General features: G+C 41.2%; 1 protein-coding gene across 3 annotated transcripts in view; it reads left to right on the forward strand.

Moving 5' to 3' along the window:
- KBTBD12 (kelch repeat and BTB domain containing 12) overlaps positions 1 to 15,470 on the forward strand; it is an 86,960-nt gene that overhangs the window by 65,336 nt on the left and 6,154 nt on the right. The window contains exon 6 of one of the 3 annotated variants that reach the window (XR_002125764.1): positions 7,503 to 7,698. The exons of 1 other annotated variant lie outside the window; for it this stretch is intronic. Coding sequence is in view for 1 of the 2 variants with exons in the window: in XM_019658652.1 (XP_019514197.1) it covers positions 481 to 698 (218 nt within the window). In the remaining variant the exon portion in view is untranslated. Of the gene's footprint in view, positions 1 to 480; positions 737 to 7,502; positions 7,699 to 15,470 lie in introns of those variants that run through there. One more of the 3 variants, XM_019658652.1, reaches the window with a different exon arrangement.

Genomic DNA, 15,470 nt, shown 5'->3' on the forward strand with positions numbered 1-15,470 from the left:
GTCAAGGGAATTGTAATAGATATGTATGATATTGGGGGGAAGTGGGGTGGTGGATTGGGGGAGGAGGGTTGTCACTTTGAGGGGTAAAATGTATAACTAGTGCACTGTGTTGTACAGCTGAAACTAATTATAAAAAATGTGTATTTCATAATAAAAAATAATTAAAAGAAAAAAGTACATAAAAGAAACAAAACCAGCAGAACAAGACAGAAAAACAGTAACCAAAGCAATAACAAGACATACAAACTACAGAAACAACAAATAAAGGAAACAGATAGAAGAAAAAGGAACAAAAAGATGAAAGAGAAAAATAAATATATAAATAAATAAATAAATAAATGAAAAGAAAGAAAGAAAAAGGAAAAAATTGTAATAATAAAAAAAGAGGGAAGAAAAAAGAGAAGGATGAAAAGAAAAAGGGGAGGGAAACAGAGAAAGAAAAGAAAAAGAAAAAGACTCTCTACCCGCTTTAATCTACAGGCAACTTGCTCAGCAATAGTCTCCAGGTGACTCAGCACCAGCTGTGTGAAGGGCAAGGGCCCAGCTTCGTGTGCACCAGCCTCCCTCTCAGGCTTGCAGGCTCCTGTGAGCTGCCTGCAATTAGCTGCGGTGGACTCCGAGTTGTGCTCACCAACAAAAACCCCACAGGTTGCTGCAAGCTGTCTGCTGATGCAAAAAACCTCTGTGGGGCCGACTGAGTGGCGCATTGGTTAAGTGCTGGCTAGGGACGCCGGAGGGCCCTGGTTCGGATCCCACATATGAGGGCCAGTGACACTGCCCTCTACAGCTAAGATGCTGAACAACAGCTCAACCTGGCACTGGGCTGCAATGAGTCGCTGGCGACGGCTAGGCTGCAGCCACTGCTGCAGTGGGTTGCCATGGGCTACCGTGTGTAGCCAGCAGCCAGTATGAGCGGGCAGCAGCCACAGTGAGTGGCCGTCCAGAAGCCGGCGACCGATCTACCTCGCCCGGGAAGAGCGCAATGATGGTGCCAACTTGGGCCAGTGAAGCAATGTCCTCCACAACTAGACTGAAGAACAAAACGACAGCAACTTGTCTCTTCCCCTTCCCCCAATTCCCAAGCGCTGTTCCCATCCCCCAATTCCCCAATAAAAATCTTTAAAAACAAACAAACAAAACACCTCTGTGGCCTATGGAGGTGGGGCTTGGCACCAAGAGTCCACGGTGCCCCCAGCAACAAAGCTCTAGGTGGGTGGGGCAGGCACCCAGGGCACCATGGGGTATGGTCATTGGCCTCTACAAAGTCAGCGCAGTGTGCACTCCGGCACCGGCAACCAGCCTGTACAAATGTGCCAAGAATGCCTTGGCCGGATCGTGCCACCTCACTGCTCCTGGCCCAACACTCTCAGGAAAACACTCAGTCTCTGCTTGTCTCAATCAGCAGCCTGTGGAGCAGGGAAAGCAGCCCGACAGTCAGGCATTTTTCTGGTAACACCGCACAAACAGTGTGGAGAGCAGGCACCCAAGGCAGCATGAGTGTGCACACATATGCCAATTCCATCAGACTAGTGAGGTCCTGAACTTAACCCCTGTGGGAAGGCTTAACCCTGAAAAAGTGGCACCCTCCTGTAATCCATTCGTATGCAAGCTTCACACAGGGGGAACAATGATCCCCAAACCTCCAGCTCCCACACCAGGCTCTTTCCCCACGGGATCCTGCCCCCGCCTCCACCCCCCACCCCCCCAGTCCTGCGGTGCCACTCCCTCCACCAGGGACTGGGTGAGTGCTCGCCAGCGAGCGAGCCTGTGTGCCGGCTTCACAGGAGGGCGACTGGGCCGCTAGCTGCCCTCTGCCACACTGAGTTGAGCAGAGAGAGTACTCACTGATTTGTACTGCCAGCTATCGTGGAACTCCTCTTCCCGGCAGAGGAACTCTGGGCTGAGGAGCCTGATGTGGGGCTGGAGGTTCCCTCCCCAAACAGGGGAAGCCTCTGTCATTGAGGTGTCCCTCCTGGCGTTCGCCCTCTCTCTGTGTGTCCGCCTCACATCTCCGCCCCCTCCTACCAGTCTCGACATGGCCTCTTCTTTAAATCCTTAGTTTAGTGGTTCTGTTCAGTTAGTGTTTAGTGAATCCCTAGGTTGAATGTTGTATAAATTATTTGTAATTTTGGTGTGATCCTGGGAGGCATTTGGCACAGTGCCCACCTATTCCACCATCTTAGCTCCTCCTCATCTAACTTTTTCACACAGCCTTTTCAGCACTTCCAAATAGTAAACTTGGTTAACTGTTTGTCAACAAATTCATAATAAATAATCCCTCTGATATCAAGAAAAGCTTAGCAACATTGTTCTGACTCTTGATTTGGACTGATAGAACTTTTTTGGTCTTAGATAATTGACTGACTTCTGTTATGCACTTGGATGCTTTGTTTCAGGGTCGTATTGTTACACCCATGTTTTATTACCAGTGATAACATGGCCCAAAACATCATCTTGTCTCTCCAAAAGGTCTTGGCAAATGTCGACTCTCCTTTGCTCTTGTTCATTGATGAGCTCCTTCGGGACCACTTTTGCACACACCTTTCTCATGCCAAGATTTTCAGTTAAGATATTTTTCTACTGATGTTTCTTAGATCTGCTATGCTTCCCACAGTCAGCCGATGATTTTGATGTACAATTCAATGAATTGCTGCAGTGTTTCCATCAGTTCTGCTCGTTACTGGCTGCCCTGACCTTTCTCTCCCGTCAGAGAAACATTTAATCCGGGACAGCTGAGTGGCTCAGCTGGTTAAGAGCTCGCTTGGGAGCGCCAGCTCTGAGCACCAGGGCTGCGGTTCGGATCCCACATTGAGGGCCAGTGATGCTCGCCCTCTACAGCTAAGATGATGACCAACAGTTCAACCTGGAGCTGGGCTGCTGTGAGTCGCCTGTGATGGCGTAGGCTACAGCGGGGCTGCAGTGGGCTGCCGTGAGCTATGTGAGTGGCTGGCAGTCAGCGTGAGCAGCTGGCAGCCGGTATGAGCTGCTGGGAGCTGCTGTGAGCAGCCAACCAATGACCAGCGACTGACTGCCTCACCCAGGTAGAGCACAATGATAATACCAACATGGGCCAGTGAAGCGACGTCCTCCACAACTAGACTGAAGAACAAAAGCAATTGTCTATCTGTCTGTTCCCCTTCCCCAATTCCCCAATGCTGTTCCCCTCCCCCCAATTCCCCAATAAAATCTTTAAAAAAAAAAAGAAAGAAAAACATTTAATCCATTTCTACACTGCCATTTTCTTCACAGCATTATTCTCATAACCTTGAACTAACATGTCCTTGGTTTCACTTCCACTCTTGCCAAGTTTAACAAGAAATTTAATATTTATTCATTGCTGTAATTCAAGCTCAGCATTCTCATGATGGCACACAAAAACACGCAACAACAATAATGAACACCATTCAGCAAGACACCACCACATGGCGACATAAACACAGCTGTTAGACACTGATATACCAAGGCTATGAAACCTTACTGAGTTGTTTGTACAGTGCTCCCAATGTAACTGCACAGTGGCAAGTTCTTTAACTTAATTGTCAGACCCCGTATATACCCCTGTGTTCACTGCAGCATTATTTACAATAGCCAAGATAAGGAAGCAACTTAATTGTTCATAGATAGATGAGTGGATAATAAAAATGTGGTACAGGGCCGGCCGAGTGGCTCAGTTGGTAAGAGTGCGAGCTCTGAACAACATGGCTGCTGGTTCGATTCCCGCATGTGCCAGTCAGCTGCGTCCTGTACAAATAAGATTGTGAACAACAGCTTGACCTGGAGCTGGGCTGCCGTGAGTGGCCGGCATTGGAGTAGCTGCAGTGGGCTGCTGTGAGCTACCGTGAGTGGCCGTCCAATGGCCAGCAACTGACTGCCTCAGCTGGGAAGAGTGCAATAATCATAATACCAACATGGGCCAGTGAAGCGGCATCCTCCACAACTAGACTAAAGAACAAAAGGACAACAACTTGGCTGGTCCCCTTCCCCAATTCCCCAACGCTGTTCCCCTCCCCCAATTCCCCAATAAAATCTTTAAAAAAAAAAGTGGTACATATATATAATGGAATATTACTCAACCGTAAAAAGAATAAAATCTTGCTACTTGTGACAATATGGATGGACCTAGAAGGTATTATGCTAAGTGAGATAAGTCAGACAGAGAAAGACAAATACCATATGATTTATATGTGGAACCTGAAGAAAAACAAAAACAAAAATAAATGAACAAACAAAACAGAAACAAACTCATACATACAGAGAACAAACTAATGCTTGCCAGATGGGAGGGAGGGTAGGGGTGAAAAGGTGGAAGGGATTAAGATGTACAAGTTGCCAGTCATAAAAACAGTAATGGGATGGAAAGTACACCATAGAGAATATAGTCAATAATATTGTAATAACTATGTATGGTGTCAGATGGCTGATAGATTTATCTGGGTGGTCATTGAATAATTTATATAAACATCTCATCACTATATTGTACACCTTAAACTAATATAAAATTGTATGTCAAGTGTAAAAAAATTTAAAAATTATTTATAGATACAGTGTTCAATGCCAGAAGAATCAGCCAGAGTTAAAAAAGGTACAGTAAATTGGGAGTGGGGTAGGAGACAACTGTTTTTATGCTTTGTAAAGCTGTTTGACTCTAAATTATGTGCATGTATAACAGATAAAACAAAAAAGACATAAATATATAAATATATTACATATAATAGAGGAATAATGAAGGCTGTATTAAGGAAAATATTAACAGGAAAGTCTGTTGGGAGACAGTTCCTCATGGTCTCATGCATTTCTGCATCTCTTTTGGGCAGAGATACTGTCTATCTTTGTTTGGGCTATCTTTATAAACATGTTTATATAGCATATGGCCTTAAAATATAGAGATAGTGTCTCCCTCCATAGCAAAGGGCATTTGTGCTTACTGGTCACTCTAAAAGCTTCAGGGTCCCTAAGTTCAAGGTTCCTCTCCTGTAAAGCAAGCCACTGATTTGTGCAGGTGTCATCTGGCACTCTTCATGTTGCCCTTTTTGGGAACTGGGGCTCAAATAACTGCCATTTTTTAAATGCTGATATACTAGCTGCTATTGTTGCTGAGTAACACTGTCTTTCATCTCTGATCTAGGAGTTTCATGTCATCTATGAAATGTAGCAAGCTAACCTGTAAAAAATCTCAGACTCTTCACAGTTCTTGAGAGAATCCTGGGCAACATACAAAAATAATTATGCACCATGACCAGGATTTATCCCAGGAATGGGTTAGTTCAATTCACTACATGAAAATTAATCAATGTAATATACCATATGAGTAGAATAAACAATCAAAACAGGTTGGTCATCTCAATAGATGCAAAAAAAGAATTTGACAAAATCCAACATCCTTCCATTATATAAGCACCCAATAAACTAGAAATAGAAGGGAGTTTAACCTGATAAAGGGCATCTATGAAAATTCCACAGCTAATGTCATGCAAAAAGCTTTTCCCCTAAAATAATGAACAAGACAAGAATATCTACTCTTGCCAATTCTGTTCAACATTGTACTGGAAGTTTTAATCAGACAATTCAGAAAGAAAAAGAAATCAAAGGGCATCTAGATTACAAAGGAAGAAGTAATTACATATGATATCTTTTATTTATAAAATCCTAAGGAATCCACACAAAAGCTATTAGAGATAATGAATTCAGCAAGGTTGCAAGACACAAGGTCCATATACAAAAAAAATTATTTTCTATATGAGGTATGATCAAAAGATACAATGAATCTTTAAAAAAATGTACTATAATAAATGAGCAAAGTAAACAGAAATAGTCTCAGAGATATATGGGAAAAACTGATGGTTGCTGGATGGGAGGGGGTTAGGTATAAGGGAGAAGGGGAAGGGTTAGACAGCATAAATTGGTAACTACAATATTGCCACAAGGATATGAAAGACAGTTTGGGGAATATAATCAATAATGTTGTAACTATTTTGTAGGGTGTCAGATGGACACGTGTCTTAGGGAGACCACTTCATGGACAGTGTAGAGGCTTAACCACTGCACTGTACACCTGAAGCTGAAGTTGAATAATATTGTATGTCAACTATAATTTTATATGTATATATATAGTCACAGGATGTGGAGTATAGCATGGAGAGTGGAGTCAATGGAATTTTAATAGATATGTATGATATGGGGTGGAGGGCCGGTGGATTGGGGGAGGGGTGTTATCACTTTGTGAAGGGTGAAAAGTGTAACTATTGTATTGTTTTGTATGCCTGAAACTACTAAAAAAAATATTATAGTAAAAGACAAATTGCCATTAATCCCCCTCAAAATACTCCCCCTTGCTTTGAACACACTTATCCCATCATTCTTGCCACTTTCTGAAGCAGTTCTGGAAGTGTTCTTCTGTGAGTGTCTTTACTTCATCCTCCATCATGACAATGCTCCATGTCACACATCGCTTCTGGTAGGCAGATTCTGTCAAAAATATTACAGTGTATCCTTATCCGGATCTGGCACCTTGCGACTTCTGGCTCTTCCCCAAAGTAAAAATGACCATAAAAGGAAAACATTTTGAATTGATTCAGGACATCGAAGCAGCCACAACAGCACAACTAAAGACATGAAAGAGGACTTCCAGAATTGCTTCAGAAAGTGGAAAGAATATTGGGATAAGTGTGTCCCAAGCCAGGGGGAGTACTTGAGGGGGATTAATGACAATGTGTCTTTTACTGTAATCAATTTTTTTTAATTTAAACATCCACTGTGTTTTTTTATCACACCTCATACACTTGCAATGAACAATCCGAAACTGTAATTAAGAAAACAATTCCATTTATAATAGTATCCATAAGAATAAAATACATTGGAATAAATTTGACAAAAAATGTGCAGGACTTGTATCCTTAAAACTACAAACCATCATTAAAAGAAATTGAAAACCTAAATAAATGATGACATTGCATGCAAAATTTGGCAAGCTGATCTTAAAATCATGTGCAAATGCAAGAAGCCCAGAATATCCAAAACAATCTTGTAAAAGAAGAATATTATTTAGCAATAAAAAAGAATGAAGTACTAATACATACTACACCATAAATGAGCCTTGAAAACATTATGCTACATAAAAGAAGGCAGTCACAAAAGACCCCATATGATTCCATTTATATGAAATGTCCAGAAAAGACAAATACATAGAAAAAGTAGTTTTGTGGTTGCCAGGAGTTAGGGGAAATGTGAACAGGAAGTGACTGCTAATAGGTACAAGGTTTGTTTTTTAGAAGATGAAAATGTTCTGAAATTAGATGGTGGTGGTGGCTGTACAATTCTGTGAATATGCTAAAAACCACTGAATTATACACTTTTAAAAGATTAATTTTATGGTATGTGGATTATATCTCAAATAAGCTGCTGTTAAAGAAAAAAAAAGTCAGAACTCTACCCCTTTCTCTCTGCAAAGTAATGAGGTTTTGTGTTTGATGCTAATGAGAGAAATTAAACTGAACTGCCCACAGGGAGAGTGCATGGATGTCGGTTCTTTGAATGGAAGAGAAAAATGGCTCATTCCAGCACAGAAATTTGGTTTCCAGAGACAGAGAAGACAGTGGTGGTAGATGACACCTAGTGGCAGGAACCTATTCCCTGATCATAAGAGCTCCAAAAGACAACAACGTTGTGGCCTTGGAACTTACCAATGACGCTTGTGCCCAGGTGGGTTTGAACAGCAGGCATCTTATTGGTAACAGTGATAAGCTGAATACCAAAGACCCACTCCTGTGTTTTCTAACTCAGGTGTGCCCCAGTTCTTTATATTCCACCAAGAGGGGTTGCAGCCAGCTCCCTGAGGACAAAGCCCCCACTTTGGCTCTTGTTCCAGCTACTGGTTCTTTGAATCTTGGATGCACCTTCCTTCCAGCCTCTGGTTTTAGCCTGTTTCCTCCTAACTTTCTGGTGCAGGATCCCCTAACATCCTACCCCTACAGCAGCTAGTTGCAAACACACTTATCTGTAGCTACTCTTCCCTTCCTTCCAAGGTAACATAGGAACTCTGTGAGCAGGCTCGGGGAGCAGGGAGGCCTGCTGTATCTTCATTTCAACTCCACATTGGCTGCCCAAGTGGGTCAGGGCTCTGGGCAGAGAGACTTCCCCCCAGAGTCCAGTCCTAAGTCCCTTCTGCTTTTAGTCCCCCTCAATCCATCTGAGGCAATTTTCACCATTTTCCTTGGCTAACTTCTAGAGAACCCAGGAATCTGTCTCTCCTTTACCCAGGACTGGAGAAGCTCTCTGCCTCCCCTATCTGTCTGGCAAGAACTGCCCTCAAGCCACCCCACTGTCGTCTCTAGTCCAGCCTGTGCTCTAGTCTTAATAGTGGAAAGGCTGCAGAGGACAAACCTGCATTATCAAAAGGGGAAAATACATTGGGAAATATTTCAAAAAATTAATTATCTCACTAAGAGCTAACAGTTAGCTCGTGTTCACTTTGCTAGGGGTTGTTCTAAGCACTTATGTTTATTTGATTCTCATAATAGCCTGTGAAGTAGATACTGTTATTACCCTTCTTTTATAGATGCAGAAACTGAAGCCATCTAAAGAGGTCACACAGAGGGTAAATGTTGAACCAGGGATTCAAACTTAGGAAGTCTGGCCCCAAAGTCTATTTTTAACCAGTAGGCTAAACTGTCTCTCCATGTCAGACAAATTAAATCAGAATATTTGGGTATGGGGCCTGGGCACCAATATTTTTTAAAAGCTCTCTAGATTATTCTAATATGCAGTCAGGGTTGAGAACCATTGTCCTGGCTGATACCTGTTGGTGTTCATTCCTTTAAAAAATATCATTAAATGCCTTCTAAGTGGTAAGCCTATGTTAAGGCCCAGAAATTCAGATATAAACATATGCCGTAACAGCCTGGAAGGAGCTAGGTGAGGAAGTTGCTACATTAGTGGGATAATGGTCTTAGCTGCTTAGAATGTAGCTATGCTCCTTAGAGAAATAGCTGATTCTAGGTTTGGAGCACAGAAATGCAAGGTGAGCTTAGGATATCTTGTTATACCAGAAAGCAAGTGAGCTTTCAAAGACTTAAGAGAGTCATACCAAAATACAGAAAATCCAGCCTAAAAGGGCAGTCACTCGCCAAATTTGGAATAATTTAAATATCAAAAATCATAATTGACTATAAATATCAAAAATACATTGAATAAAAAGCCAGCTAGGCCGGCCAAGTGGCGCAATGGTTAAGAACTGGCTTGGGATGCCAGAGGGCCCCGGTTCGGATCCCACATATGAGGGCCAGTGACACTGCCCTCTACAGCTAAGATGCTGAACAACAGCTCCACCTGGAGCTGGGCTGCCATGAGTCGCCGGCGACGGCGTGGGCTGCAGTCCCTGTGGCAGTGGATTGCCATGGGCTACCGTGTGTGGCCAGCAGCCAGCGTGAGCGGCCAGCAGCCAGCGTGAGTGGCCAGCAGCCGCAGTGAGCGGCCGTCCAGAAGCCAGCGACTGATCTGCCTCGCCAGAGAAGAGCGCAATGATGGTGCCAACTTGGGCCAGTGAAACATCCTCCACAACTAGACTGAAGAACAAAACGACAGCAACTTGTCTGTTCCCCTTTCCCCGATTCCCCAGCACTGTTCCCATCCCCCAATTCCCCAATAAAAATCTAAAAAAAAAAAAAAAAAAAAAGAAGTACAAGTTGGTAGTTATTAAACAGTCATGGGGATGTAAAGCACAGCATAGGGAATATAGTCAATAATATGGCAACAATTATGTATAGTGCTAGAGGGTAGTAGATTAATCGGAAGGATCACGTCATAAATTACACACACGTAAATGTCTAACCACCATGGGTACACCTGAAACTAATATAAAATAATATTGAATGTCAACTATAATTGAAAAAAAATTTTTTAATTGCAAAAAAGAAAATTGTCTCAGACTGTTAAAAAAGTTAATGTGCTGGGGGGAAAAAACAAGATGAGTACTATCCTAAATGAAAAGAGACCAAAGAAACATAAAAACAAACAAACAAACAAAGGTTAAAGCAAATATTAAAGACATACACATAATCCTAAGAGCAGCAAGAGAAAGACAGCAGGTTACATACAAAGGAACTCCTATAAGACTAATAGCTGACTTTTCTACAGAAACTCTGCAGGCCAGAAGGGAGTGGCAGCAAATATTCAAAATGATGGGAAAAAAAGAAGGCCTACAACCAAGATTGCTCTACCCAGGAAGGCTATCACTTAAAAATTGAAGGAGAGATAAATAGCTTCTCAGAAAAGAATAAGCTAAAGGAATTCATTACCACCAAGCCAGCATTGCAGGAAATGTTAAAAGGGCGTTTTTAGGGCTGGCCGAGTGGCTCAGCTGGTTAAGAGCTCGCTTGGGAGCACCAGCTCTGAGCAGCAGGGCTGTGGTTTGGATCCCACATTGAGGGCCTGTGACGCTGCACCCTCTACAGCTAAGATGATGAACAACAGCTCAACCTGGAGCTGGGCTGCTGTGAGTCACTGGCAATGGCGTGGGCTGCAGCAGGGCTGCAGTGGGCTGCCGTGAGCTATATGAGTGCCTGGCAGCCAGCATGAACGGCCGGCAGCTGGTGTGAGCTACCGGGAGCCACTGTGAGCGGCCGACCAATGACCGGCGACTGATTGCCTCACCCAGGAAGAGCACAATGATTATACCAACATGGGCCAGTGAAGCGACGTCCTCCACAACTGGACTGAAGAACAAAACAGCAATTTGTCTACCTGTCTGTTCCCCTTCCCCAATTCCCCAACGCTGTTCCCCTCCCCCCAATTCCCCAATAAAAATCTTTTTAAATAAAGGGCTTTTTTATACAAAAGAAAGGGGAAAACAAGCTAACCAAGGAAGACCATAAATACAAATAACAAAATGCCAATAAATATGCACCTATCAATCACTTTAAATGTGAATGGGCTAAATGCTCCAATCAAAAGACATAGAGTGGCTGAGTGGATAAGAAAACAGGACCCATGCATATGCTGTTTATAAGAGACTCATCTCAGACCAAAAGACACACAGAAACTGAAAGTAAAGGGATGGAATAAAATATTTCACGCAAATGAAAATGAGAAAAATGCTGAAGTAGCAATACTTATTTTGGACAAAATAGACTTTAAAATGAAGAGTACAATAAAACTTAGGTATCTATCTAGAGCAACCCAAGACGCTAATTCGAAAAATATATATGCACCCCTATGTTTATTGCAGTGCTATTTACAATAGCCCAAACTTGGAAACAACCAAAATGCCCATCAGTAGACACCTGGATTAAGAAGCTGTGGTACATTTTTACAATGGAGTATTACTCAGCTATAAAGAAGAATGAAATCGTACCATTTGCAATGATATGGATGGACCTAGCGAACATTATGTTAAGTGAAATAAATCAGTCAAAGAAAGACAAGTACCATATGATCTCACTTATATCCGGAATCTAAAGAACTGAATAAATAAGCAAAGTAAACAGAAATAGTCCCAGAGACATAGAGGAAAAACTGATGATTGCTAGATGGCAGAGGGGGTGGGGATGAGGGAGAAAGGGAAGGGATTAGACAGCATAAATTGGTAACTACAATATTGTCACAGGGATATGAAAGACAGGGGAATATAATTAATAATGTTGTAAATATTTTGTAGGGTGTCAGATGGACACATGTCTTGTCAGGAAGACTGCTTCATGGATGGGGTAGAGTCTTGATCACTGCACTGTACACCTGAAGCTGATGTTCTTTAATATTGTATGTCAACTATAAGTGAATGTATATATATAGTCATGGGATGTGGAGTATAGTGTGGGGAGTGGAGTCAATGGAATTGTATAGATATGTATGATATGGGGGGTGTGGGGCGGTGGATTGGGGGAGGGGGATAGTCACTGTGTGAGGTGTGAAAAGTATAACTATTGCATTGTTTTGTACACATGAAAATAATTTTTAAAAAACAGACATAATTTGTGAGCATTGATTAATTCTGGCTTGAAAAGGCTAAAAATTAGAATGTGAACAGGATATTATTTAATGTTATGGAATAAATGTTGTTTCTCTTAGGTATGATAATGGCATTGTAATTATGTAAAGAAATATCTTTATTCTTAGAAGAAGAATGCTGAGAATTTAGGAGTGAAGTATCATGCCTGCAACTAATTTTTAAGGGTTTTAATAAAAATGTATGAGTGTGTATGTGTGTATACTTTGGGGTGGCAGTAAAGCAAATATGAAAAAATGTTAACTATTATCGAATTTTGATATGAATCTACATGTATTCATTGTACTATTCTTTCAACTTGTCTGTTTCAAATTTCTCAAAATAAAAAGTTGAGAAAGGAGAAAGATTTATGCAATCTGAAAAGCAAATCAGAATTATTATAAAATGGTTAAAGCATAAAAAAAAGTTGAAAAAGGAACAAAGTTTTGGTGGCCACTAACTATAGTGGCCATTATACTATCAACTTCTGTTTTACCCTGGAACTATTAAATACAGAGAGAAATATAGTATGGTTGAATTTTCTTGGTTTTACCATTGCTATTTTGGTCCTTCTGGAGAAATTGTACTGAAATACTGATAATCTGAAGGAAAGTTACTACTTTTATTTTTAACTTCATACCATATATTTATACTGCATATGTCATATATACCACTTGTTTCCAAAAAGAATGGAGACAATTTCTAAAATAAGCATAGATGCAATAAAACTAAAAACATGCTTAGTAATAAGTAAAGGTGGTAATTTTATCAGAAAACCTAAGCTAAGGAAAACTTCCAGAATTTAGCTCAGCTTCCTAGTCACCAAGGTAGAGAAGGAAAAAGGCTGGGTTCTAAAGCTCTTGAAAGAGGCATACAAGTGCCTGCTTCTACTGTGTCTTGTTCCAAGTCTGCCTTGTTCTTTTCTTTCTCTTTCATCTGTGTTCTTCTCAAGACCTTCCATGATACAGAGCAGAGAGCTCAATAGCCATCAAGTTCACCCTGCTCTGCCACTCTGATCTTATAGCAGTGCTCTCCCTAGACACTAGAGCAATGGACCATGGATCAGTTTAAGTGTGGGCAGCAGGTAGGTAATATCTTCCAACTGATAGGACCTCCTGTAACTAGAGAGTGACAGGCTAAAATGCCATCCTGAAATCCTGTGACCTCACATTATCAGTTCAAGTCCAGACTGCTAAGGGACTAAGCTCACTGTTCCGTACCATTGAACCTATTCTTTCTCCTCCACACCATTTGACTTCATTTTCCAATTAAGTTTCCAATAAATAAAAGTAGTTATCTGTCCCAGTTTGTGCTCCCCAGAAGCAGTCATGGAAACACGGATTTGAGTGCAAATAGTTCCTGGAGGCACTAAGAGGAGAGAAGACAATGAGACAGGGAAGGAAGAAAGCCATAAGGGAACATTAACTGGCAGGTTACAACTGTGGGCCCCTGGGACTCGATCTCATTAGAAAACTCTGGGAGAGTGTGAAACAATCCTCAGAGTTGTTCTTCTCGGAGGGTGAGGAATCTGAGGTACGTATCCTCATGCTAACTTCTTGGCACTTCCAATTTGCTATGCTTGAGCTGAGAGAAAATCCTTGGGCAAAGAGTAGCAGGTGCATGTAGTTAGCATGTTCTGGAACAGTAATCACAGAGGGGATATGGCTGACAGCTATGTCGGTGATATTACTGACAGTCTCCTCTATGCTATCCTAACCACTCACCTTTAAACAAGAAAAGTTTATTACTTTTAACTAAAAGACACATCTGAATAGATTCAGCTTGTGGTGCTTTTAGTCCCCTGTCATTGTCTCATCTTTCAACAGCTTCTTCCTACCAAGTAATCACAGGTTTTGCATTCTTTTTTCTAGAACATCCAAGAATAAGAACTCAACCTCCACATTCTGTGCTAAACTGACATACAGATCTATATATGTTTTATGGTTTTGAAAATTTGAAATATTGACATTGATTTGCAAGCATGAAACACAATTTTCTGTCCAATCATTACCAAGCTAGGAAAAGCTGAAGAAGTCTGCCATTGGCTGGCCTTCAGGCAGCAGAAAGGGCCTGGGATTGGTTACTGCTATTTGATTGATATCACAGTGCCCATGAGATAATAGAATTTAGGGAACTTATTTTTAACTTATGTGGAAATAACTTCAAATTTACAGAAAATTTGCAAACATAAAAATAGTACAACGAATACACAGATTCACCTATTATTAACATTTTGCTCCATTTACTTAATATTTGCTCAGTCACTCAGCCTATCTATCTGGCTGCATGTATGTACACATTCATACAGACAGACAAACAATTTTTTTCTGACCATATTCAAGTTGCATACATCATGTCCTTTCCCCCTAAGTACTTGAGTGTGTAGAATAAGAATATTCTCTTACATAATCACAGTGTAACTAATAATTTTAAGAGTTTAAACATTGATCTCATACTTTTATTTATTCTACTGTTAGTATTCTAGTTTTGTCAATTGAACTAATAATGTCCTTTATAGAATTGTTTTTTCTCTCTGTGCCAGTCTAAGATCAGGTATTGGCATGTCTCTTCTTAAATCTGGAATATTCCAATGTACATTTTTTTGCCTTTTATAACATTGACATTTTAAAATAATACCGTATTTCCTCTTTTTTTTAGGTTTCAGGACAGGGTTAGGGTTAAGGACAGGGTTTGGGTTAGGTTAGGGTTAAGGACAGTTATAGGATAAGGGTTAGGGTTAGAGTTAGGATTAGTGTTAGGGACAAAGTTAGGGTTAGGTTTAGGGACAAGGTTAGGGTCAGTATTAGGGTGAGGGTTAAGGCTAGTGTTAGGGACAGAGTACAGGGTTAGGGTTAGGATGAGGTTACGGTTAGAGTTAGGGACAGGTTTAACAATAGGGACAGGGTTAGAGTTGCTGTTAGGGTTAGGGTTATTGACAAGTTTATGTTTTGTTTTGTTTTGTTTTTATTGTTAGTTTCAGGTGTACAGAACAATGCAATAGTTGTCCTTTTCACCCTTCGCACAGAAACAACCCCCCTTCCCCATCTACTGCCCTCCCACCCCAGATATCATGCTTAACTATTACAATTCCATTGACTCCATTCCCACACTATACTCCATGCCCCATGACTATATGTATATATAATAATGGTTGACATACATTATTATTCAACATCAGCTTCAGAAATACACTGCAGTGGTCAGGCCTCTACACCAAGTATGAAGTGGTCTCCCTAACAAGACATGAGTCCATCTGGCCCCCTAAAAAATATTTACAACATTATTGATTATATTCCCCAGAATGTTTTTTCTATCCCTGAGGCCATATTGTAGTTACCAATTTGTATTGTCTCATCCCTTCCCCTTCTCTTTCATCCCCACCCCCTCCCAACTAGCAACCCTCAGTTTTTCCTGTGTCTCTGAGACTATTTCTGTTTACATTTCTCAATTATTAAGTTTTTCAGAATCCACATGTAAGTGAGATCATATGGTA

This window comes from Hipposideros armiger, unplaced genomic scaffold (assembly GCF_001890085.2).
Source record: "Hipposideros armiger isolate ML-2016 unplaced genomic scaffold, ASM189008v1 scaffold_286, whole genome shotgun sequence".
NCBI classification, from domain to species: domain Eukaryota; kingdom Metazoa; phylum Chordata; class Mammalia; order Chiroptera; family Hipposideridae; genus Hipposideros; species Hipposideros armiger.